General features: G+C 41.5%; 1 protein-coding gene across 2 annotated transcripts in view; it reads right to left on the bottom strand.

Annotated features, from left to right (window-relative positions):
* TEP1 (telomerase associated protein 1) overlaps positions 1-27,135 on the bottom strand; it is a 74,233-nt gene that overhangs the window by 26,147 nt on the left and 20,951 nt on the right. For both annotated transcript variants that reach the window (XM_077297805.1, XM_077297815.1), the window contains exons 12-34: positions 26,501-26,675; positions 26,211-26,418; positions 24,940-25,092; positions 22,046-22,132; positions 21,462-21,589; positions 19,600-19,662; positions 19,195-19,338; positions 17,773-17,949; positions 17,570-17,690; positions 17,266-17,384; positions 15,922-16,035; positions 15,714-15,831; positions 15,430-15,633; positions 15,119-15,282; positions 6,152-6,305; positions 3,629-3,808; positions 2,014-2,106; positions 1,787-1,919; positions 1,560-1,713; positions 779-915; positions 616-704; positions 415-529; positions 13-289 (exon numbers count right to left, since the gene is read on the bottom strand). In XM_077297805.1, the coding sequence (XP_077153920.1) occupies positions 13-289; positions 415-529; positions 616-704; positions 779-915; positions 1,560-1,713; positions 1,787-1,919; positions 2,014-2,106; positions 3,629-3,808; positions 6,152-6,305; positions 15,119-15,282; positions 15,430-15,633; positions 15,714-15,831; positions 15,922-16,035; positions 17,266-17,384; positions 17,570-17,690; positions 17,773-17,949; positions 19,195-19,338; positions 19,600-19,662; positions 21,462-21,589; positions 22,046-22,132; positions 24,940-25,092; positions 26,211-26,418; positions 26,501-26,675 (3,307 nt within the window). The remainder of the gene's footprint in view (positions 1-12; positions 290-414; positions 530-615; positions 705-778; positions 916-1,559; positions 1,714-1,786; positions 1,920-2,013; positions 2,107-3,628; positions 3,809-6,151; positions 6,306-15,118; positions 15,283-15,429; positions 15,634-15,713; positions 15,832-15,921; positions 16,036-17,265; positions 17,385-17,569; positions 17,691-17,772; positions 17,950-19,194; positions 19,339-19,599; positions 19,663-21,461; positions 21,590-22,045; positions 22,133-24,939; positions 25,093-26,210; positions 26,419-26,500; positions 26,676-27,135) is intronic.

The raw sequence follows: 27,135 nt of genomic DNA, 5'->3' as shown, positions 1-27,135 counted from the left end.
ACCCTCCCTTACCTGCTGCAGAAATTGACAGAGTTGGGCTTATTGTCCCATGCTGTGATGAGCTGGTCTTCTGAGCTCTTCCAGTCTGCCAAAATCTCTTGAGCTTGGGTGCAAACTGGGGAACAATCAGGCTCATTCAGAGCCAACTGATAAAACAGAGAAGGATTATGGGATAGAATGTGAATGGATCGCTCAATGAATTCCCTGAATACCCTGACTGGAGGTTCAGGGGTTGGCGGATCTGTCTCCATGTGTTCCCAAGATGAAGGTCTTTTTGAACGTGCAATCCCTGGATGAAAAAAACATGGGTGAACATGCATAAATGCTAAAACACATAACCTAACATAGGATGGAAACAATAACCCTACACTTATGTGAAGCATAGATGGCTGAGGAACAACTGCAGTCACTCACCATAGCTGCTGTAAACCTGGCACAGGTGTGGTAAGAGGCCCAAACTGGCATGTGCCCGCAGAAAAGGAAGGTGTACCAGAAGCTGACCAAGAGTGTGTAACTCCATGCCACTGAGCTGAGAGATTAAATACAGACATCTAATTGTACACATTGACATCCAAGCATAAAACTTTCAAGACATTTTGTGTAGAGAAGACATACCAGGTGATGGGAAAGCTCACTCAGGCCTTCCGCATGGAGCACAGGAGAAGCTTCGGGATCTTTAGGGGAAGACACGGTCCAGAAGTGTGCTATCAGAAAGAAAGAATAAGAATGACTTTTCATTATATAAATGTGATTAGGAAGGAAGGAATAGGCTTCTTACCGGCCATAAGAAGATGCACTGCACGCACAACTTCTGGTCTTCCAAAATAACGTTTCTCCACAGCTTCTCGTAAAAGACAGCTAGAGAGATGCAGCCTGGGGTCAGACGTTAAGTTGTGGCTCCAGAGACCGAGAACGCTGCAAAACGAGCAAAGAAAGAAAACATCAGTCTGCTTTTCCCAAAAATCTGGTATGATGCAGATAATCGTTTCCATATGACAAATGTGAAGATAAAAGGTGACCCATCAGCTCTCCTGACATATGTCTCTCAGTAAATATTCACATGTAAAGCACCATGGAATAAATGGTGATATAATAAATACCGTAATAATAATAATACTTGTATAGTCCATAAAATCATTTTGGAGCAACAGCTCAGCATTGTGGTGTTCTCCTGTTGTCCCTCCTGGAAATGTATAAATTAGTTGATGTAATGGTTTGATGTGACAGCTGCATAACAATATCTGAAGCTGCCATACTCGGATCAGGAGAGCCGCCGGCCAGTCCGTACACTGCGGTCCAATCTCTGTCCAATTTATACGGCCGTCTGACTGCGCCCTACCTCTGATCTATTAGTAGTGACAATGTAAGACTGTTCAGAAACACACCCCACTAGTAGGGCAAAGATAATGCACATTTTCAACTGATTATTTTCTAGGTAGAATTTCACAGGAACAGGACAATGCAAATTTCTAGCATATTAATATTCGCTTAAACAGAAAAGCTATCGGGTCCACTAGCACGGAAAGTGTTTGTATAGAACAGAGCTTCAGTGGTCTCACCTTCTAAGTCCCCCGAGAAGCAGGGAAAAAGTGGCCATGGGAAGATTGTCTGTAGAAGTGGCTGCCGCCAACATTTCTGCCCAGTTGGCTGTGTAGATAGACCTAACCTGCTGCAGAGAACTCAAGATCCGGAGCAAATCTCTCTCCAAAAGTCCTGAAAGAGCATATAGATTACTGCTAGCACCAGCTGCCAACTTACATTTACTCCGAAAAGGCTCTGTTCATACCTTTTCGTGAAATGCAAATGGCAGTCAAAGCGACAGTGACGGTGTCTGCTCCATGTTCTTCTTCTAAGGTACTTAGTCTCTTCTGAAGTAATTGTGGAAGGGTGGCTGGTAACTTCTGGATGTCCTCAGAGAGCTGCACAAGTAATCGGAGGGGTAAGAATGGATAATGTTATTACCTTACTATTAAATATATCCTGGTGAGGGACGTCTAAGGAGTGGAAACGGACCTTCTCAAAGATGGCGTTCGCTCGCAGCTCCTCACAGGCAAGAGTTAGATACAGAGGGTCACGTGTCCCCTTCTTGGTCATCAAGAGACGCATCTGCATGAAATCATGGAAAGAAAAAGTCATTAGTGGGGGAACATTCATGACAGTCAATGAGTTTCAGTGAAATACCACTGCGGGCTAGCTACAAAAACATAACTAAAAGATCAAGATTAAATTCACCAGTGTAAAAATGTAACCACAGATAATTAAACGGGACTAACCGCTTCACAGATCCGCCCAGCATCTCACTCTGCCAGAACATCACAAGTAAATTACCCAATAAACATTACAATTATTGGGTCTTTGTGTTACAGATGCTCAGCAGCTCTCTGGCCTAATGGGATCCCAAGCAGACTCCTCTATCCTAGTGTATTTCTGCGCATAACAGGTTATTACATGTGCTTTACTTTTTATGTGCTTTATTATTTAAAGGTGATCTGTCACCAGATTTCACATTATAAACAGTATACATTTAATAATACATGTCTTACACCTCTTGAGGCTGGTGTACAGTATACATTTTCAAAATCCATGTACTATATAATCTCTTTATGAACGTTTATCTCTTTATGAACGTTTAGCTAAATATCCACCCGTCTATTATGAATTGGCAGCTCCTCATTGTCCCTCCTCCCTGCTGCAACCTCACACTGTTCACTACAAGCTGCAGTTATCAGTAAGGCTCGGTGTGTGGAGACTGAATACACTTGGATCAATTAAATATTTCATTGTATAGCTGGACTTTTGCAATGCTCACCCTAACCCAGGATTATACAGATATACTACCATAGATTTTCAGAGTAAATACACCAATCTCATCAGCTCTAAGAGATCTATTTAGCAATAATAAAAAAAAAGTTTACACTGTGAAATCCAGTGACGGATCCGCTTTAATATTGATTTCGGTTTTACAGCCGCTTTCAAAGTTGTGTGTATGGCCATAGTTAATTGACAAGAGGTTCACTGGTAGGGCTCGCTGACTCGTGCTTATAATAACACGGCCGAGTGCTATCTGATCCTCAGCCCAATATTATACTATAGGGCAGTGCGGAACAATCACAGCACTTACATACAACACATCAAATTGTGGAACGTATTATTTCAAAATCTATTGATTAAAATGAATTTTAGATCGTGGGAAAACCCCTTTAAGAGAGCTGTCTGGCCCAGATTACTGCCAGTCAAAGTTTCTGCTCTCTAGTGTGTGTTTGCCCATTTACTGTCTGGTGAGTTCTGATCTACTGCTAGCTGATCTTTGGACTGGGTTCTGACTACCCGCTTGTTTTGCCCTTTTGCTTTGTTCCGCTATTATTCTGGTACTCTGACCCCGGACTTTGACCTGACTTACGCCTTTGTCTTCTCCCTTAGTTTACTACTTGCTTTCTTGGTACTATCCCCGGAACGTCTGTATTTGGTTTTAAAAATAAATGCTTATATAATTATTCATAAAAATTAAGAATAGTGACACATTCCCTTTACAGGGTGCATAGAGAGCTGATCTTCAGAAGAAAGAGGACATTATACAGACAGGACACTACATATGGATGCTCTAAGAATGTGAGCACGAACATCTGACCTGATTATTAAAAGCAGATTCTTCCAGCTTTTTTCCATATACCGCAAGCTTTCCTCTGACCAGCTCCGCCCGCTCACTTGGTTCCAGTCTGCCCAGCGGAATGAGAGTGATGCCCTTGCGCTTGCTTAAAGTGCTACACAAAGAGGAGCCTTCCGTTACGCTCACAACCAAGTTTACTTTCTGCAGAAACAAAATACAACTAGTTACCATCAACTATGATCCACTTTATAATATAAGATATTTCACCATTTTTGCAACCTCACTTTTAGTCTGAAATCATTTAAGGACTTTTTGAACTCCACAATTTTTTTTTTTAACCTATACCTGCCGATAAACAAAGAGAGGTAAAACTCTGCCAACGCAATGCTGATACCTTCAATGTCTCCTGCTGCTCCCCGTTACCCTGGCTCCAGTGACACAGTTACGCTACTTACCAATTAGCTGCTGGAAACATATTAAAAAAAATGCTGGACAACCACTTTGACATTTATAAACATTTTAAAATTCTTAGGGAAGTTAATAAATTAATTAGCTAATATTAAAGTTAAACTGTACTATCAAGAAATTTTAAAAATAAAAATGTATTTTTTTTTAATTTAAATTTACCCCCTTTCCCTCATCAAAAATAAAGTGAAAATTAAAAAAAAAAAAAAAAAACACAACATATGGGGTATCACACACACACACGCTAACAATTTCTTTTTTTTCACCCCTTGAAGATTCTAGCGATGTGTTTCTTACTGAGCTGCTTGATAACTTTTTTTGTAGAAATACACTATTTTATCAGCAGGAGACTACCACTTGGAGGATTAGTAAACCTACTGCCATGTAGTCCTCCATATTCATGAGCTCTGTATAACTCTGCACCCATCAGTGGTTGGCAGTTTTATGCCTATACATAATGTACTATATTTAAAAATACAATATGCAGCCCAGTAAGTGACATATCACTGGAATCAGGGTCTCTGCCCCCACGTCATGCTGCTCTCAAATGTGTTTAACCAAAAAAACGGCCGAAAACGTATAATTGCTCTATCACATCAAATATACAATATTACCCAAAAGCAAAAAAAGTGAATCCCAGAGCAAAAGTTCATTGAATGTAATCACTTTAATAATAAATAATTCTGAATGACATGATCATTAAAAAACATAGACAAGATAGTAATAACGGAGATAGTGACACCTAAGTGCCACGCCCGGCAAGGATAAAGTACAAGTACAAAAAATAGCAAAAAATGTCCGTATATTGTATTGATTGAATTTCTACCACCTGTATTTTTTTTTGCACTTGCATATCTGTGTGACCCACCATTTAGCTTCAAAACCGTATTAATATCTGGTATTACCCTGCTACCTCCCCTTATATATTTCATTTACATCATTAGACGGACATTTATTGCTATTTTTTGTACTTGTGCTTTAACCTTGCCGGGCGTGGCACTTAGACAAGTTAGTAATAACCACGATAGTGACACCTATGTTTTTTAATGATCATGTCATTCAGAATTATTTATTATTAAAGTGATTACATTCAAAGAAATTTTGCTCTGGGATTCACTTTCTTTTGCTTTTGGGTAATAATGCTCTCAAATGTGGTAGCAAAAACCCGGTGGCAGACTCTCTTTAAGAATGACTGTCAGTTTCAGTTACAGCACAATGAATGCGTTTATAAAAAAAAAAAAAAAAAAAAACACAAAAGAACAATTGCTGAATTTTTGGTATGATTTTTTTTTTCCGTTTTACAGTACATTGAATGGTAAAATAACAGTCTAACTGAAAACTGCAATTCATCTAGTAAAAAAGTAAATCATCAGATGACTGAAAAATAAAAAAAGTTATGGGTTTTAAAAGAAGGGGGATGAAAAAAACAAATGATTGTGGAGCCTACTGAAACAGACTAAGGGACCTTTTTAAACGCTTAGGAAGCCTTTTCAGGTGTATTTTGTTAATTATTCTAAATTACGGAGATAATGACTTTTGGGTTTTCATGGTCTGTAAACCATAATCATTAACATTAACAGAAATAAACACCTGAAATAGATCACTCTGTTTGTAATGACTCTATATAATATGAATTTCACTTTTTGTATTGAAGAACTGAAATAAATTAACTTTTTGATAATATTCTAATTTTGTGAGAAGCTCCTGTATAATCTGTTTCTCAGCCTTTCACTCTGCTCCTCTTTCCTCTCCATAGATTATATGTAATAGGGCATGTTACTGAGCTGGCAGCCCATCTTGTCATGAAAAACATGGATTTGAGCTGTTTTTTGAGAGGGTTTATTTCAGAATGAATGAGGAGTTTAGAGAGCATGGAAGGAGTGGAATAAGTGGCTCATGAGTGGAGAAAAATAGCAAACTTCTCTAATAAGATAGCACGGTTCTTATATCCACATGTAATAATAAGTTATGCAAAGTATAATCCATTTTAATAACAGATAGTATATATTTATTAAAGCTGGAGCATTTCTCTATCTGCTTCACAAGTTGTCATTTTAGTAACAGAGGTAAGCTAAGTACCTGAGGGAGGATATCCGGGATCCAGTCAGAAGTCAGCGCCCCCGCATATCCACACAGGACATCGGCCCCATCAATGAGTAGTGTTAATGTGTCACTCCTTTTTAAAGAGCGGGAAATTAAAAGTAGTAAGACCTGAAACTCGGCTAAGGCGTCCCTGTAGAAGGATAATAAAAGTTTTCCATTTAGTGATAAGGTATTTCCTTTAACCCCTTAGTGACAGAGCCAATTTGGTACTTAATGACCGAGCCAATTTTTACAATTCTGACCAGTGTCACTTTAAGAGGTTATAACTCTGGAACGCTTTATCGGATCCTGCTGATTCTGAGATTGTTTTTTCGTGACATGTTGTACTTCAAGTTAGTGGTAACATTTCTTCGATATTACTTGCGATTATTTATGAAAAAAATGGAAATATGGCGAAAATTTTTAAAATTTTGCAATTTTCAAACTTTGTATTTTTATGCCCTTAAATCAGAGAGATATGTCACACAAAATAGTTAATAAATAACATTTCTCACATGTCTACTTTACATCAGCACAATTTTGGAAACAATTTTTTTTTTTTTGTTAGGGAGTTATAAGGGTTAAAAGTTGACCAGCAATTTCTCATTTTTACAACACCATGTTTTTTTTAGGGACCACATCACCTTTGAAGTGATTTTGAGGGGTCTATATGACAGAAAATAACCAAGTGTGACACCATTCTAAAAACTGCACCCCTCAAGCTGCTCAAAACCACATTCAAGAAGTTTATTAACCCTTTACGTACTTCACAGGAACTAAAACAATGTGGAAGAAAAAAATGAACATTTAACTTTTTTTTGCAAACATTTTACTTCAGAACCATTTTTTTTAATTTTCACAAGTGTAAAAACAGAAATTTAACCACAAATTTTGTTGTGCAATTTTTCCTGAGTACGCCGATACCCCATATGTGGAGGTAAACCACTGTTTGGGCGCACCGCAGAGCTTGGAAGTGAAGGAGCACCGTTTGACTGTTTCAATGCAGAATTGGCTGGAATTGAGATCGGACGCCATGTCGCGTTTGGAGAGCCCCTAATGTGCCTAAACAGTGGAAACCCCCCACAAGTGACACCAAATGATCTTTTTGCCCCAAAATTTTTATTTTCACAAGGGTAACAGGAGAAATTAGACCACAAAAGTTGTTGTGCAATTTCTCCTGAGTACGTCGATACCCCATATATGGGGGTAAACCACTGTTTGGGCGCACCACAGAGCTTGGAAGAGAAGGAGTGTTGTTTTACTTTTTCAATGTAGAATTGGCTGGAATTGAGATCGGACGCCATGTCACGTTTGGAGAGCCGCTGATGTGCCTAAACAGTAGAGACCCCCCACATATGACACCATTTTGGAAACTAGACCCCTTAAGGAACTTATCTAGATGTGTGGTGAGCACTTTAAACCCCCAGGTGCTTCACAGAAGTTTATAACGTAGAGCCGTGAAAATAAAAAAAATTTCTACAAAAATGATCTTTTTGCCTCAAAATTTTTATTTTACCAAGGGTAACAGGAGAAAATGGACCCCAGAAGTTGTTGTACAATTTGTCTTGAGTACGCCGACACCCCATATGTGGGAGTAAACCACTGTTTGGGCGCATGGCTGAGCTCGGAAGCAAAGGAGCGCCATTTGACTTTTCAATGCAAAATTGACTGGAATTGAGATCGGACGCCATGTCGCGTTTGGAGAGCCCCTGATGTGCCTAAACAGTAGAAACCCCCCAAAAGTGACCCCATTTTGGAAACTAGACCCCCCATGGAACTTATCTAGATGTGTAGTGAGAACTTTGAATGCCCAAGTGCATCACAGAAGTTTATAATGCAGAGTCGTGAAAATAAAAAATATTTTTTTCCCACAAAAAAGATTTTTTTAGCCCCCAAATTTTTATTTTCACAAGGGTAACAAGAGAAATTGGACCCCAAAAGTTGTTGTCCAATTTGTCCTGAGTATGCTGGTACCCCATATGTGGGGGTAAACCACTGTTTGGGCGCACGGCAGAGCTCGGAAGGGAAGGAGCGCCATTTTGGAATGCAGACTTTGATAGAATTGTCTGCGGGCGTTATGTTGCGTTTGCAGACCCCTAATGTACCTAAACAGTAGAAACCCCCAACAAGTGACCCCATTTTGGAAAATAGACCCCCAAGGAACTTATCTAGATATGTGGTGAGAACTTTGAATGCCCAAGTGCTTCACAGAAGTTTATAATGCAGAGTAGTGAAAATAAAAAATATTTTTTTTCCCACAAAAAAGATTTTTTTAGCCTCCAAATTTTTATTTTCACAAAGGTAACAAGAGAAATTGGATGCCAATATTTGTTCTCCAATTTGTCCTGAGTATTCTGGTACCCCATATGTGGGGGTAAACCACTGTTTTGGCACACGGCAGAGCTCGGAAGAGAAGGAGCGCCATTTTGGAATTCAGACTTTGATAGAATTGTCTGTGGGTGTTATGTTGCGTTTGCAGAACCCCTGATGTACCTAAACAGTAGAAACCCCCACAAGTGACCAAATTTTGGAAACTAGACCCCCTAAGGAACTTATCTAGATATGTAGTGAGAACTTTGAAAGCTCAAGTGCTTCACAGAAGTTTATAATGCAGAGTAGTGAAAATAAAAAAATATTTTTTTTTCCAACAAAAAAGATTTTTAGCCCCCAAGTATTTATTTTCACAAGGGTAACAGGAGAAATTGGACCCCAAAAGTTGTTGTCCAGTTTATCCCGAGTACGCTGATGCCCCATATGTGGGGGTAAACCACTGTTTGGGCGCACGGCAGAGCTCAGAAGGGAGGGAGTACCATTTGACTTTTTTAGCGCAAAATTGGCTGTCGTGTTTGGAGACCCCCTGATGTACCTAAACAGTGGAAACCCCCAAATTATAACTCCAACCCTAACTCCAACACACCCCTAACCCTAATCTCAACCCGATCCATAATCCTAATCACAACCCTAACGATAATCACAACCCTAACCCCAAAACAGCCCTAATCTCAACCCTAACCATAACCCTAATCAAAACCCTAAATCCAACACACCCCTAACCCTAATCCCAAACGTAACCCTAATCCCAACCCTAATCCCAAACGTAACACTAATCCCAACCCTAATCCAAACCCTAACCCTAATCCCAACTCTAACCCTAACTTTAGCCCCAACCCTAACCATAACTTTAGCCCCCGTCGTCACAAAAAAAGTTCAATGTAACCTTTTTTTTGTACGTCGCGTCCGCCATTTCCGCGCATGCGTGGCCGTAACTCTGCCCCCTCCTCCCCAGGACATAGACTGGGCAGCGGATGCGTTGAAAAACTGCATCCGCTGCCCACGTTGTGCACAATTTTCACAACGTGCGTCGGTACGTCGGGCCGACGCATTGCGACCGCCCCGTACCGACGCAAGTGTGAAAGAAGCCTAAGGCTACTTTCACACTAGCGTCGTACTCAGCCCATCGCAGTGTGTCGGGCCGACGTACCGACGCTAGCATTGTAAGCGCCGCACAACGGGTGCAGCGGATGCTGTTTTTTCAACGCATCCGCTGCCCCATTGTGAGGTGCGGGGAGGCGGGGGCGGAGTTCCGGCCACGCATGCGCGGTCGGAAATGGCGGACACGTCGCACAAAAAAGTTACATGTAGCTTTTTTTGTGCCGACGGTCCGCCAAAGCACGACGCATCCGTCGCACGACGGATGCGACGTGGCAATCCGTCGCAATGCGTCGCTAATGCAAGCCAATGGAGAAAAAACGCATCCTGCAAGCACTTTTGCAGGATGCGTTTTTTCTCCAACGACGCATTGCGACGGAAGCCAAAAAACGCTAGTGTGAAAGTAGCCTAACCCTAACCCTAGCCCTAACCCTAAATTTAGCCCCAACCCTAACCCTAACCCTAACCCTAACTCTAACCCTAACCCTAACCCTAACCCTAATTTTAGCCCCAACTCGTCTTCTCCTGCCGGCCGGCAGATGGCAGCAGATGGCGGGCGCACTGCGCATGCGCCCGCCATGATGAAAAAGCCGGCTGGCAGGAGAAGACAGAAGAGGACCCAGGGACACCGGGTGAGTATGTTAGGGTCCCCGAATCCCCCTATTTCTCTGTCCTCTGATGTGCGATCACATCAGAGGACAGAGAATTACAGATCGCTTTTTTTTTTTTTTTTTTTTTGCGGTCGCCGGTAAACTGTTAATTACCGGCGATCGCAAAACAGGGGTCGGTGCAAACAGACCCCGATCATGTTCTTTGGGGTCTCGGCTACCCCCGGCAGCCGAGACCCCAAAGATCTGCCGGGTGCCGGGAGGCGGGCGCACTGCGCGTGCGCCCGCCATTTTTTCCCGGAAAAAAGATGGCGGCGCCCATGGGGAGACACGAGGAGCACCGGGGGAGGTAGGTAAGTATCGGGGGGCTATTGGGGGCCATCGGGGACCACATTTCTCTGTCCTCCGATGTGCGATCACATCGGAGGACAGAGAAATTAAACGGCAAATCGCGTTTTTTTTTTTTTTTGTTGCGACCGCCGGTAAACGGTTAATTACCGGCGATCGCAACTCGGGGGTCGGTAAAAACCCCCCGAATCATGTTCTCTGGGGTCTCGGCTACCCTCGGCAACCGAGACCCCAGAGAAAATCCGACTCTGGGGGGCGCTATTCACTTTTTCCACAGCGCCGTTAATTAACGGCGCTGTGGTTTAAGTACCCTTAGCGGCCGCCGTTAAAAGGCGTATCGGCGGTCGTTAAGGGGTTAAAGTAAATCATACATGTGTACAACATATATAGTCATGGCCGAAAGTGTTGAAATGAAGTATTTCTCCCAGAAAATTATTGTAATTACACATATTTTGTTATACACATGTTTATTTCCTTTGTGTGCATTGGAACAACACAAAACAATAGAGAAAAAAAGCAAATTGGACATAATTTCATACAAAACCCCAAAAATGGGCAAAATTGTTGGCATTTTTTCAAAATTTGGGTAAACAACTTTGTTTCAAGCAAAGGATGCTCGTTTAAACTCACCTGTGGCAAGTAACAGGCGTGGGCAATAAGAAAATCACACCTGAGACCAGATAAAAAGGGGAGAAGTTGACTCAATCTTTGCATAATGTGTCTGTGTGTGCCACACTAAGCATGGAGAACAGAAAGAGGAGAAGAGAACTGTCTGAGGACGTGAGAACCAAAATTGTTAAAACATATCAATAATCTCATAGTTACAAGTCCATCTTCAGAGACCTTGATGCTATTTTGTCCACAATGTGCAACTAAATCAAGAAGTTTACAACCCATAGCTCTGTAGCTAATCTCCCTGGATGTGGACGGCAGAGGACAATTCATGAAAGGTTGCAACGCAGGATAGTCTGGATGGTGGATAAACAGCCCCAACCAAGTTCCAAAGAAAATCAAGCTGTCCTGCAGGCTTAGGGTGCATCAGTGTCAGCGCAAACTATATGTCGACATTTAAATGAAATTAAACGCTATGGCAGGAGACCCTGGAGGACCCCATTGCTGACAGAGACAAAGTATGTGGCTGCAATCGGCTGTTGGCTACATTGAGGCTATTAAAAGTTTGTTGAAATAAAGTATTAAACAATTTATCTTTACTGATATAAAGCGTCCAACTGAGAACAAAAGGGTTCACCAATGGTCAAGGAAAATCAAAGTCATCAACCAATTGAGGGCTGCATTCCAGATAACCTCAAAATTCAAAGAAAAAAAATGTAAATCATGGGTGCATGCAATTTGCCTGAAGTTTATCATGACAATTCATAATGTGAATCAGTAGTGTGTATGGTCACCACTGGCCTGCATGCTCCTGAGGTGATGGCAGATGGGATCGTGGGGGGGAATCTCCTCCTAAACCTGTATCAGGGCATTTTTTGGCACCATTTTGGTCATCACATGAATGGATACATATTCTCTGAGAAGTTTTTCAACAAGATTCAGATGTAGGGAATGTGCGAGCCAGTCAATGAATACCATCAATGCTTTCATGATCCAGGAACTACACATTCTGACCACATGAGGCATTATCTGACAATGGCCCAGAGGATTTCATCCCAGTACTTAAAAAAATGTAGGGTACTGGAGGCTAGCAAGTAGAGGTTCAGGAATATACTACTTCAGACCATCACAGACACATTACATGCTGGATAATGTTGTGGGCAGCCTAACTTTCACCATGGCATCTCCAGACTGTTTCACGTCTATCACAAATGCTCTGAAAAATAAATTGTCAGCCAATGGCAGAAGCAAGTTCTGGTGTTCCTTTGCAGTCAAGCTGCACAGTGCTGAGATGGGGCCACATTACAGAATGTTGGGACTCATGTCACCATTATGCAGCTCTCTGTTTCTAAAAGTTTGGTCAGAAACATGCACACTAGTAGACCACTTGAGTTCATGCTCTGGCAGTGTTCCTCCCATTCCTCCTCAAACATAGGAACAGATACTGAGATACTGGTCCTGCTGCTGGTCAGATGTCCTGATATCTGCTCCGTGATCTTGAGTCCAGGTTGGGAGACACAGCAAACCGTCTTTCGAAGACACATATAAATGTGCCATCCTGGAGGAGCTGAACTAACTATACAATCTGAATGAGCTGGAGGTACCACCTCATCCATAAAAAAGAAAATGGTGCTCAGCTCCACTCACTAAAGCATTAAGTAGACAATGGATAAACTAGGGTTAAGAAGGTAACAGTCATGGTGGTGCTGTGTAACTTATTGAAATATGGCAATCACCAAAAAGTATAAAATATTCTTCCTTCATTTAGAAAAGTGCATATCCATGGGAGAGAGTATTTGACAGGGTGTCAGATCGCGCACTCAAAACATGCTTTCTTTGACCCACAAAACAGCCGTTGCCCGAATTGATACCCTGTAATACACTCTCTCCCATGAATATGCACTTTTCTAAATAAAGGGAAAATATTTTCTTCTATTCCTATCAGGTGCAGCTTCATGCTACCAATAGAGATGACAACTAGCAAAGTGCAAAAATTAGAGAAGAATCAATCAGGAAGGATAAGGAGTGTAAGCCCGCAAGGGCAGGGTCCTCGCCCCTCTGTATCAGTCGGTCATTGTTAGTTTTCTTTACTGTAAGTGATATCTGTATTCTGTATGTAACCCCGTCTCATGTACAGCACCATGGAATCAATGGTGCTATATAAATAAATAATAATAATAATAATAATAATAATAAGGAGAGGGTAACTATCTGTGGCCATCAACTACAATACAATTCCTTTTTTGGGGGGCTTGTCTTGCTTTTTTCTCTTCAGTACTCCTGTTGTTAGTTTCAACAGCACCAAAGCAGATGAAAATGATTCTCAATCACTTCTGCTTCCAAACAGCACAGACTTGTATCCCTGACGTTCAGTTAAGTTTGGGTTAATACTGTGATGTGCAAGTGTTCCCTTAATATTTTTGAGCCTTGCATATAACCCAGGACACTGAATGTTAATTTTCTAATTCCAAATTTAGAATGACTTTCAAAATATGCATTCTCCATGTGAGCGCTGTGCTAATCTGGGGTTTGTTAGGAACTTGCATGGGAGGAGACTCAAAATTCCCGTGGGAGATTAGCGCTGGCTTAGCATGCGTATGGCTTTAGTTTCAGTCTTAGAAGAATACTTACACTTAAACAGCATCTGGCACCAAAGTGCTAAATATCATAATTCTAGAATCACTTGATACATACTCTGAACTAGTTTATTTCCAGTTGTGTGTTTCAATAATCATGAATGCTTTTGTACATACGATCATTCGTTTTCCCCACCTTTCCCTGCAGGACTCCCCTGCAGGTAACCCGCACAGTCCTCAGCTCCTCCTGGAGCTATGTGGGAGTTCCTGCTCTCCCAAGGCACAACAACAGCCTGACTCTCATGCCCAGGTATTTAACACCCCATGTGATGATCACATTACCTTGGCATCACACAGGTCCTGTCAGGACTCTGCAGGTGGAGATACAGTGGACCCCCTCCCACCCGCTCTATGGAGGTCCACTAAAACCAGGCCATAACATAGCTTTCAATTAACCCTTTCAGCATGTAGCATTCTGGAGGCAAACCATTCTGGTTCTACATCACTGACCTGACAGTGACACGTATCTCCCTTCATACACTGTGCCAGTGACTGTCGCACAGCATAAAAGGTGCAAACAACAAATGAGCACATTTTCATCTGTTATTTGACAGCTGCACGTGTTTACATTGGACAACAATTGCAAACAATCCTTTGTATAAATGAATGCTCAGGAGATCATTGCAAAAGACCCTATAAAAACAATAATCAATAGAAGATTCGTAGGTATACATTTCAATACAGGGTACATATTTACATGTGGAAGTAGTGGTCTGGCTGTATTGGCTCTTGTCCCCCAATAAAAAGGATGACTTTTGTAGAGATCCGATGTGCCAGTCATGAGAAATCTAGCATAGAAGTCATATACAAGTCAGGCTAAAAGTGAATTTGGGGCATGTCAAGCAACAAATAGGGCAGCACGGTGGCTCAGTGGTTAGTATTGCAGTCTTGCAGCTCTGGGGTCCTGGATTCAAATCCCACCAAGGAATAACATCTGCAAGAAGTTTGTATCTTCTCCCCGAGATTCCAGGGGTTTCCTCCGGCTTCATAGTTATAGGTAATCTAGATTCTCAGTCCCAACAGGAATAGTGATTATGATGTATGTGGAGCGCTTTTGCGGAACATGATGGCGCCATATAAGCAAAACATAATAAACAAATAGAAGACCAAGTCCACTTTCGGCCTGATTTGCATATTTCTTCTTCCCTACATTTCTCACAAATGACACACTAGATCTCTACAATAAATGTATCATTTTTATTGTGGAGCTAAAAATGTGCTAACAAGTTCCTTTCATTACCAGCTCCAGCGTACACACTTCTTCCATCATCGAAGTCTTCACATGTTGCTAATGCTGCCTAGATAAACTCCAAATATATAGAAACACAAACCTGTATGAGTTGAGGCTCTTGTTTTCTCTTTGAAGACGTTTATTCAGTTGCTTGCAAAAACTTTTTATCATGGTCTCTACATCTTTTGATCTTTGAGTTGCCCCGGTAAAATGATAGATCACTGATGCTGAACTTACAAGTGTCAGTTGTGTTACAAGGTCTGCCTGCAATTGATATACAAGAGAAGGTGTTGGTTATTTGAACTCTACATGTGTTACCTATATCACATTCTCCAATGTCATATTCAATATTCACCCTGTGATCTCACAATAAAATCACACAAGTATTCAACACTATGTGACAAAAATTACCATAAAAACAGTTTTTCCTTGGCTCGGCTGTCCAACCACCAAAAACACTCTTCCCGATGATGGAGATGTTCGCCTTTTCTCAAGAATCTGAGCACACACTTGTGTAATTTGTTTGTTTCTAGCAAAAGAATGTCGCTCATGCCATTCTTGAAAGCCTTCCTGGGTTAGCTGATCTTCATCATCATCGGATTCATTTGACTCTTCCTAGGAGAAATGAGCACCGAGGTATAAATGCTGCAGAAGACATATATACAAATATAAGTTGAAATATCGTTAGCACATACCCCAAGATAATCATGCTCAATCACTTGCCAAACATCATTTAAAACTCTAGCTCCAAAGTCCTCGAGCGCAGACATTTGTGGCTTCCCATCGTTTTCACCGCCCCACTGACAGGAGTACCTAGAGAAGAAGATACAAGGACCAGTAGCTTGTAAGCAGGAAGCACCACAAAACAACGTTCAAGGTACCTAGGATGGCCGAGAAACTTACAAGTAACTCCTCACAGCAGGATGTTTGACTACTCTGTTCTTGAGGTCCAACATAAGTTTTTCAGCTTCTTGAGATTCAGAAGCAAAATCTGGAAGCCAATGGCTGGGTACAGACCTGAATGGCAAAATAGATACAGGGAAAATGGAAGATATGTGCAAAAAATACTCTGAGAAGGAAATGAGAACTAGAAAATCTCAACTCATAGCTTCTAATAAAAATGCCATGTTTCACTAACGTAACTAAAGCAATAATCCCTACCAAAGATGTGTGATCTTACTGTACACTGTGATCAATATTCAAAGCAAGATCAAAACTCCCAATATCACATTGAGATCTGCAATCTTGTTCTAGGGGGTCTCACTAGCTCCCTAAATCAGCAATCAGATATATGGAACTCCCACCATGCAGAAGTTACTTCATACATGCCTTCTTCATTCTTCAGAATTCACAGCCATATCTCACAATTGCTAAGCCGGACAATCGATATGATATTCACAATGAATAGTCACCCAGAAAACACCAATCCACTATATCTCCACACATAATTGCTGGAAATGACCAAACAAATTCACTACCCTGGTCTAGAAACCACTTTGGTACATCATGGCAGCTGGACCTGGCCAGTGCAAACGTCCTTGACCGCCACTTGCTGGTAGCCTGGGTGTCTCTTGCAATTACTAGGTCACTCCAAGTCACTAGGCCTCATGTGAATTCACAACATATGTCATGGAGTCACAGGGACCTAGTTATCACAATAGTCATCAAGGAAAACTGCACTTGAGTTCTTGCCAAGAAGGTTTCCGCTGCTCTGGCCCGGCTGCCATGGAGTCCTGAACTGGACACTGGACCAGGGTCTTGCAAGTCTTTTTTCTATACATATGGAAATACTGCCTGGGGTTAAGTACAGCGTGAAGGCATGCAGGTGAACATTTCGAAAACAAGCCCCATCCTAAGAATATTAATAATTAATGTCATATTTATTTCCATTCTCAAGAGTTTTAACATATTCTGATGAAAGAAGATAAAAACATATATGAAGTATATTCCACCTCAGGTGAATTCCATACGGCTCTCACCCCTGTTTACACTGCTACAATAAGGTTTCTACATTGTAGTAGGTAGTGGCTGCTTCTTCCATGGATTATTTCCAGTACACACTCCAACAACTAGTTCGATCTAATCATCATTGGCACTTTCCCAACACAAGTGTCGGGTACAAGTGGACAGGCTCATACTCTACTAGGTAATGACATATGATGACATCTAATTAATGTTACTCCTGAAACATTGTATTACAATCTGCTATGACAAGGGACATATTCAGAATATTCATGCTTATTTTACCTAATGGCGTCAGGGTTCCGAAAGTAGAATAAAGCCCTTGGGTGCCCTGATGTGTTGGTCTGCAAAAACTGCATGGCCTCCAACTCTGTGATGGATCGCCCTGCAGGATAGGTCTGAATCTGCCAAAGATATAGGACAATAAAACACCGCAAAGAGTGTATAAAGAAATGAGACCGTCTCATAAGCATTAATTCTGCCGCACTAACAATCAAGATATTTAGAGAAGAGGAAGCTATTTCAATTAATTTTTTTCCCAACATGTGAGTATTCGGAATCTTCTGAAAGCCCAGGAAGAGGTGCTTACCCACTGATACTCAGGTAGGAGTGGAACCGAGTACTTATTGGGGACATGACCATATCGCTCTCCCAGAATGCCAATGAAGATTTGACTTCGAACAACTTCAGAGAGACATAGAGACAACTGCCTAATGTCAAAAACATAGACGTTACGGCAGAGAAGGAATATAATGTTACTTCCACTTTCTTCACTGGTACCTTCTATCTCACCTGTCTTTCTTAGATTCCTCTTCGGTAATTCCCCACCGCAGATCCACTTCTTCCAGTGAGAGGAAGTGACATGCAGCCCGCTGGCGTAGTTGTGGCATCACCTGTCCAATCAATAGATCTCTTTCTGAGTGCATATCCCGGAACGTGGAGGAGATAAACACACGGACACTGCGCCACCTTAAAAAAAAAGTGCAACGACTATAACCCACGATCACGAACGCTATAACAAAAGTTGCAAAATGTATACGGTATTTAACTAAAAGCTGTAATTTAGAGCAAAGCTTCTCAATCTTTTTATACTAGGGCCTCACCATCCAGAACATGGTGATGTCTCGGCCTTAGAAGTCATGGGAAAAAAACTAAATCAACATTAAAACTTGTTCTCAATTCATTATTTAACTCTTTGTATAATATCAAATACACCCAAAAGGAGCCAATTATGTTGTCAAACCATAAATTGCTGTAGCCATAAAATGTACAGTGCAGCTTATAAAGCTTAGAATTCGGCCATGAATAAGAACCCCTGCTGTGTTTGGAACACATTTTGTTTTGTATTGGTCTTTAAAAAAAATGCAATTCCGCCATTGCTTTCTGGGATTTGTTCTACTTGTACACATTTTTTTTTACTATTATTATTTACATGTTGAATTCATAAATTTCTAAAAAAAAAAAGGCTCAAGGGTTTTTTTTTGCCATTTTTCGAAATGTTTTTACTTTCCACATCAGTGGAGATGTGGAGAGGCTTTTTATTTGCGTGGCGAGCTGACGGTTTTATTGTTACTGACGTATTGATCTTTTCTCTATAAATGCCTAACAATGATCGGGGCTGCCAGGACACAGCAGCTCCATAATTTCTATAGTGGCCGCGGCTGGGTACTGCAGATCCACCCGCTATTCAAATGATTGGGGAGGTGCATCTGAAATACCCAACTGCGGCTACTATAGTTTTCATGGAGCTGCTGTGTTTCGGCAGCATCCGAGTAATTCCAGCTGGCAGTAGCGTCATCGGTGGGGTGGCCTAGTGATACCCCCTCCCCCCAAACAGGTTGACTGAATAAAAAAAAAATAGTTGTCAACCTCTTTAATTAATCTGACACATCTTTTAGCTGCATGTACATGTACTCCAGGCAGGGGCTGGCATATATTTCTGTTGACCACACTCGGCCTCGATCTGCCAACTTTGACAAATTTTGGAACATTTCAAAACAGTTTTACGGTAGAATTCTACGCTGTTTGCTGAATTTTTCCCAACTACCAATAACCATGAACACTTGGATTGGGCAAGCGTGTGTATACATTTCAATGAGTAAAATGGAATAAGACTCTGCGAGGAGAGGGGATTATCGCGAGCGGTGGAGGAGCCTGCCCTCACGGGCTTACAATACGTATCCATGTGACCGATGTTGTGACAAAATCACTTACTTCTGCTTGGGAACAGAGACGAGTAGACTGCCAGCTGCCGCATGTCTCTTTTTAACATTCTCTGGGTCTTCTGGAATATTAAACCTTTCATCGACTTTCTCCACATGATCCAATAATCGGTCAGTTCCCCTCTCTGATACATATCTTAAGAAATAATAATCAACGTTGATGAATGAGCATATCATCATAAAATGTTAAAATTTGCATTATGTTAGTTATCCAAATCAAAGAATACAACGGGAAAATTGTAAATAGGAGTATCCATTTGTTATTTACGATAAGTGTGCCTATCATTATATTTTTATTTATAAGTCAAGATATTAAACGTTGTGATATGTTTTCGGGCTTGTACTTAAGTTGCGTTTTGATCTAGTCTAGTGTTAACATGGAAAAGTCAATACTTACTTCAATACCTGCTCTGTAAAACCGCACAGTGTCACGTCATTACACTGATCAATGGAGTCCTCGCTGGAAAGAGACGTAAGAGAACAGGAACAGAATGCAATGTGACCAGTAAGTCGGAGTGTAAGGTTACATTCACACAGGAGAAATAAAAACAGTGTGGCAAGCTCATTCCGGGACAATAAAATCACTCCTTTATTGTGAACTGTTAAAATCCATGGTAAAGTGGTGAGTAGGTCATCAATGCATACAGCATGCGAAACGCGTTGATGACCATGTTTTACTAACTACTTTAATATGGATTGATGACCATGTTCTACTCACCCCTTTACTCTGGATGTTCAAAGTATGCAATAAAGAAGTGATTTTATTGTCTGGGAATGAGCTTAACACATTGTCGCACTGAGATGCCAAGAGCCCACCAGTAACCAACTCCAGGGCCCCACTTCTCAGCTACATGCAAATATGACTTTATCCTCATTCACAAGTTTCTAGAGCATTAAAATAGGTATTGTTAAATTAATAGGATGCCGCCTCTGTCTTTACATAGTGAATCAAGTGTATTGTGCCAACTATTGCCCATATAAGAGGCTGATGGCCCACCGGAGGTTTCTCCTATTCTCCCGACTGGCTGGACATAGGTTCCGTTTTATTTCTCTGTTGACTATCACACTACAATGTTCCATTGATCATTCTAAAAACGGATCCATGTGTCTGTTCAGTGAGACTCAGAGCATGTCCCACACTTCTCCATTTTTTCGGATCAGACTCAGCCATTAAACTGTACAGGGATCCATTTAAACGTGCAACACATGAAAGATCTATTTGGTACTTCAGAGGTACATCCTAGTTTCATCCTTTTTTCCACAGATATATTGTTAAGTGTCAATGGACCAATAAAAGTTCAGGCTGACTACCTCCTACAGCTTATAATAATGGATTAGAAAAAAAAAGACTGACACAACATGGAGGCAACATGGATGACATGTGAGAAAAAAAATGGTTCATTTCCCTTGGATGTAAATATAGACATGGATATATAAATGCAGCCTTTGGCTTCCAAATATGAGCTGTTGGTAATACTAGAAATACAAGTGTAAAGACACCTCCTGTAAAGAATGTGATTTGCCTAACATAGGTGGATGCATCATTATTTCATCTTTATGGTATATAAAGATAAAGGGGAGGTAAGAGAGCAAAAAAGAAAATATTTGCAAACTGCCTTTTCAACGTATTAAAATTAATCTGTCAGCATGATTTTAAAACCCAACATATTTATATGTTCATGAAGTTCAAAGCCAAATGCAGCAATATCTTTACATGGCCACTCCATTCCTCTACTACTGAGAAATCAGTGTTAGAATTGGTATGTAAAAGAGGCTGAAGAACTATTGTAGATCTGAAGCCTCTGTCACTCCAGCTCTATTCCCCACCTAGTGCCACCTCCTCCTGCTTAACTAACAACTCCTTTGCCTGAAGTCACAAAGCACAGAGTCGGTCAAACAGGAGGTGGCGGCGCTGGGTGGGGAATAGATCTGGAGTGACAGAGGCTTCAGATTTACAGACTCATTTCATTACCAATTCTAAGGCTGATTTCTCAGAAACCGAAGAATAGCCTAGCCACGTAACAGTATTGCTGGACTTATTATCAAGAGCTACATACACATATAAATAGTTGGAGGGAACGGGGTGGAATTAAATCATGCTGACGGATTTGCTTTAAAAATTCACAGTATGCCATTTCATTTTGTACAAAATAGTAAGTACGGGTCTCCGATTCCAGACACTAGAACCAACAACTTCCAGCAGGTATTTCATATCTTTCTACCAGTCATTGAAATCAACTGAGAGAATAAGGAGAGTACCTTTTGAAGCCATTAGGCAGCACCGTCACACAGAGACAGTCCGCATTCACTACGCGTCGATAATGCTTCAGAACAGTCTTAAAATGTTCATTTAGTGGATTTTTTTCGAAAATCAGTAGAGTATCTACCTGCATAAAGGAACACTTCATTGTATAGTATGCTTCTATCCATATGAAACAACACAAGTACTTATTTTACCTATTATGGCAGTCTTAAAGGGGTTGGACACGTTATAAAAAAATTCCTAAAAGCTTGTAAAGTGGTTGTTGTGCCAAATAAATGGGTAAATGCCAACATACTTTACCCCAGCTCCTCAGTAGAATGCCCTTAAATGTGTCTTTGGGCTATGTAAGCACTGCAGAAAGAGGTCTTTGCTTTCATAGAGGACAAGATCAACATTGCAGGGGCAAATGGATCATTGGTGCAACCCGTGCAGTCACACATGGATCCAAGAGGCAAGGGGGCCCACTACAAGAAGCCTATTTAGGTAGCAACAGATTACAGACTTTTAGAAAGTCTAGGGAATATTTCATAAGCGGCCTTCCCCTTTAATGTGGCAGAACTTAAAAGGAGTAGCGTCTTACCTTAGTACGCTTCATAAGAAGTTCTGAGAGGTATTCCGCTAAGGGGTCTCCTTCTTCATAGGGCAGGTGTGGAAGATCTTGCATTTTCTGAATGGAAATTATGCCATGATTAACTTTATGCCAGACTTACAGTATATACTTCAATGATGTGGGCAGGCATTAGAAGTGAACTTTTCCTAAGCAATGTACTGCCATATAATACCATGTAATGCAATGTAGTGTCATTGGCAGGAGCAGAAGAATAAAGGGGCTCCATGCTCTGATTATTCATTACACACACTTCCCAGCCCAGTCCCCACAATCTCAGCTAAGGGACCAGATCAATAGATTTAAAATCCTATAATGTTGCTTCAAAGTTCAACTTCTTTTGATTATTTCTTTAATATGTCATCTATTTTCTGCTTTTAAAGGGAATCTGTCACCCCCAAAATCGATGGTGAGGTAAGCTCACCGTCATCAGGGGCTTATCTACAGCATTCTGTAATACTGTAGATAAGCCGCCGATGTTACCTGAAAGAGGAGAAAAAAAACGTTAGATTATACTCACCCAGGGGCGGTCCGCTCCGATGGGCGTCTCAGGTCCGGTACAGCGCCTCCCATCTTCATTCCATGACGTCCTCTTCTGGTCTTCACGCCGCGGCTCCGGCGCAGGCGTACTTTGTCTCCCCTGTTGAGGGCAGAGCAAAGTACTGCAGTGCGCAGGCGCCGGAAAGGTCAGAGAGGCCCGGCGCCTGCGCACTACAGAACTTTGCTCTGCCCTCAACAGGACAGACAAAGTACGCCTGCGCCGGAGCCGCAGCATGAAGACCAGAAGAGGACGTCATGAAATGAAGATAGGAGGCGCCGGAGAGGACCAGAGACGCCCATCGGACCGGACCGCAGCAGGACCGCCCCTGGGTGAGTATAATCTAACCTCTTTTTCTCCTCTTTCAGGTTACATCGGGGGATTATCTACAGCATTACAGAATGCTGTAGATAAGCCCCTGATGACGGTGGCCTTACCTCCTCATTGATTTTGGGGGTGACAGGCTCCCTTTAAATGCTGGTTTTCTAAAGACACCAATAGAGGGAACTTCAAGAGTACTCATCATCTATCTGCGGCTGCCCCTGCTGAGGCATTTAACAACCCTCCACAGCCCAACCAATTATTGTAGTGTGATCCCTAAAACAGAGGAGCAGATAAAGTGGATATATGGCTCTGTAGGTTAAAGGGGTTGTCCCTTAAAGGGAACCTGTCAGCAGGATTGTGCACAGTAACCTACAGACAGTGTCAGGTAGGTGCCGTTATACTGATTAAAATGATACCTTGGTTGATGAAATCCGTCTTGTGGTTGTTGTGTAATCTTTATTTTCAGTTTTGAGTTAATAATATGCTCGTGGTTTCGGGCAGCCTGTGGGGGTGTCCTTCTTGTGATGCTCTGCTTAGGTATTCATACTGATGGCTTCTGACAACTCACTGATCCCTCAATGAGTTTCCTCCTATTTTACATACTAATTATTATATGTATTGTAAAAAAAAAAAAAAAAAAAAATTACCTTCAGCAGGTCACCTGAGCTGCAGCATGATCACATGTATGATGTGCATTATATACATTGATTCTGTAAAAAAAAAAAAAATCTCTTTCTCAAAATGGCCGATGCCATTTTGCTGGAGAAAAAATAAAATTGTCTCCACCAAGATGGAGCCCCCAGCACCATTTTGTGAAAGATTTTTTTTTTCATAATCAATATAGATGACTAAATAAATCAATTTAATGTACATTATACAAGCGATCATCATGCTGCAGCGCAGGCGACGGTACCTGCCTGCTGATGGTGATTTTTTTTTCTCAATACATATAATAATCAGTATGTAAAATGGGGGGCAGGTCACTGAGGGATCAGTGACCTGTCATAAGCCATCAGTATGAATAGATAATCAGAGTACCACATGAAGACCCCCCCCCCCACACACACACACACACACACACAGGCCACCCCAGAGGACGAGAATTTCCTTAACTCAAAACTGAAAATAAAGATTAAACAACAACCACAAGACGGATTTCATCAACCAAGGTATGATTTTAATCAGTATAACGGCGCCGACCTGACACTGCCTGTAGGTTACTGTGCACAATCCTGCTGACAGGTTCCCTTTAAGGGCACCATACACATTAGACTGATGTAAGCTGAACTTGCGGATATCAACGGGCTCAGCTGACTATCTAATGTATAAGAAGGCGATGCGATTGATGGTTAGGGGAGCAGTCGATTGAGCATGTCTGATTTCGGACTGTCAACTGTATTGTTCTCTCTGAGATCAGCCACCAGCAATCATGTCAGTCGGCGACTTTCTCATAGAGAAAATAAGAGTGCTAGGCAGAGCAAGCGCTTCGGTGTATGAGAGAGTTGGCCGAGTTGACCGTAGGCTGAATGATTGTTAGGCCGAAAGTCATCTAATGTGTATGGACAGCCACAATTACAATCCATCACAAAGCCACAGGATGGCTGATAAGTGCATTATCGCTAGGGGTCCCACCAAAAGAAGGAGCTCTGGGTCTCGCTAAGTTTTCACATGCACGATGCTGCGCTATTCTTTATCTATGAGAGTCAATAGCCAAACACTGGTCTTGGCTACGTCCTTCAGCCACATAGATGATGGATTAAGTGACCTCACACATTTGTTACCTCAAAAAAGGGACACAGGACCCCTGTTCTTATGTCCAGTGGGTATCAGCCATTTATTACGGTAATTTACACATTTGCTTGCATTCTTTTCCTTAAAAAGCAGAACATGGTGGCTAGAACGTTCTCTTTTTTCCTCCCATATGAGGATCTATATAATGTAGAGTCCTAAAGTATTGAACGTGATGCTTTGATATTCTACCCTTTCTTATTTGGTCGTGTTTTACCTCAGCTTGTTCCTTGACCTCGCTCACGCGTTCAAGGAGTGGACTTGAGGAGTGGTCAGCCAAAGCATAGTGGTGACTATTGTACAGGATCAGCTGGGCGTTTTCTGCCGTGTCCTTCACCATGAGGCTTAATAGTAAACCCACATCTAGGAGCTATGAAGAGGAGAAAATGATATATTGGCACGGAATCACTAAACCAACATTTCAAGCATCAATATATTGTGTCACGTATCACACGTTACTTATTCAAGCAAACATTAAGTGCAGACAATACGTATGCCCCATGACACTAGGAATACTAAACTTTTCTCAATAATAGGACTTATTAGCTGCCCAGTTAGAGGTGAATCATGACATATTAAACACTAGAGCACTTATAGGGCTTGTTCACACACACAGTGTTCTTGCTGCGGACACAACTCAGCGTTTTACAGTACCAGAAAGAATGAGATTTCTGAAATCTCCTACACAAGCTGCTTATTTTTTCCTTGTGGATTTGAACCATCAGAGTCTTTTTTCAAATCTGCAACATGTCAACTCTTTCTGCGTTTTTGCAGTGTTTCTCGTTCACTCAAATGAATGGAAAAAAAAGTAAAGCACATCAAAAACAGGCAAAAACTAATAAAAAAATGCACATATTTTACACACTATTTTTCCTACAGAAAAATCTGTTGCAAATACTCAACGTGTGAACATACCCATATGGCTATTTTTATCACTAACTTTTTAAAATTGTATAGTGTAATTCTCATTTCCTTGGTTACTGGCCACTTCTGCAAGCAGTCTCATTAAGAATGAATGGAGCAGCCGCGCGCATGATTGACCACTGCTCCATTTACACAGGGTTTTTCGGGGACCCGATCCTAAGGATCAGTTGGGGTCTCGTTGGTCAGACCCCCAGCGATCGGGAAGCTATCTCCTATCATGTGGATGGGGGATAACTTCCAAAATTGAGAATACCCCTTTAAAGACGCTCATACACATTATATGAAAGTCGAACTGAAGTGGCCGCCCATCTTATGTATATGGGGGTCTCCTAGAGTTAGCTTTATGAATTTCAACACCTGACCCTTTTGTTTTCAGAGATAAGCTGCTGCCAGAAGTGTCTGGTTGTGACTTTCACCTTTCGCCATTGAAAAAACACGATCGCTCAGACAAGCAGAGTCTGGAGAGATATCCATCTAATACTATAGGTAGTGCTGGTAGACTTCTATATTTTCTGCAGAATGAAAGCTAATGAAAGTAAAACAATAAGTGATTACATAACTTACTGAGGGTGTTGACCTAGTGTAAATGACTTCACTGCTTACAGCTAGCTCTTTGGCTCCATGACATGATTCATACATCGAGTAGTCCACAAGCATGAGGATTACGGTACGTCCAGGTATTGGTGGGATATTGTGACGTGCTGATATCTTAATAGCTTCTTCCAGCGATTTCTTATACCTCTCCACAACACCGCCATTAAATTTTACCAGCCTTCAGATAAACAAAGGAAAAAAGTGTGAGGCAGAAAGTCAATCCATTCTTTCGAACCAGTCATCGGATGTTATGCTCTTACCTGGCTTTTCTTAAGGCTTCTTTCTCTCTTTTAAGTAGGCGATGGACAACTGGAAAAGCCAGACATGATCTTAGCTCACGTCGAGAGAAATGCTTGCGCGCAAGCAGCGGAACAGTGGCCTTTTCCTTGCGAAAGATTTTCCGAAGAAGGTCGCTATTGGAGGGGAATGGTTCCTCTGCAGGAGATGAAAGAGAAGGTTTAGCCATTACCTTGTAGCAATATATTAAGTATTTGTAATTTCTCTCTTAGATTAAACTCTATGGAATATGATTTATGTTCAGGCATCCGTTTTTGTTCCCCAGAACCAGTGCCCCTCTAGCCTACGAGCCATGTCTGGTATTGAGGCTGATTCCAATTTACTTGAATGGGTCACAGCCCATGAATTGGTGCAGTATGTAGACCTGCTTACATTTTCTTTTCACCGCCAAATCCTACTGAAATGTGCCACATGTTTTCATAGATAACTAATGGCTTTGTGGATTGCCAGAACTCCTAAATTCAGCCATAGACTACGGTTTCCATTTTTCCATACATGCTATAATGGAATATTCCCACCCAGCATACCAGGTTGCTCCATAACTTCCTGCCCATGTCACCCACTGCAAGGGTGATTTTACATTGTGTTCAGGCACTTG

Source organism: Ranitomeya variabilis, chromosome 1 (assembly GCF_051348905.1).
Source record: "Ranitomeya variabilis isolate aRanVar5 chromosome 1, aRanVar5.hap1, whole genome shotgun sequence".
NCBI classification, from domain to species: Eukaryota; Metazoa; Chordata; class Amphibia; order Anura; family Dendrobatidae; genus Ranitomeya; species Ranitomeya variabilis.
The sequence above is the reverse complement of the archived record's forward strand: the minus strand, read 5'-3'. Positions and strand labels throughout refer to the sequence as shown.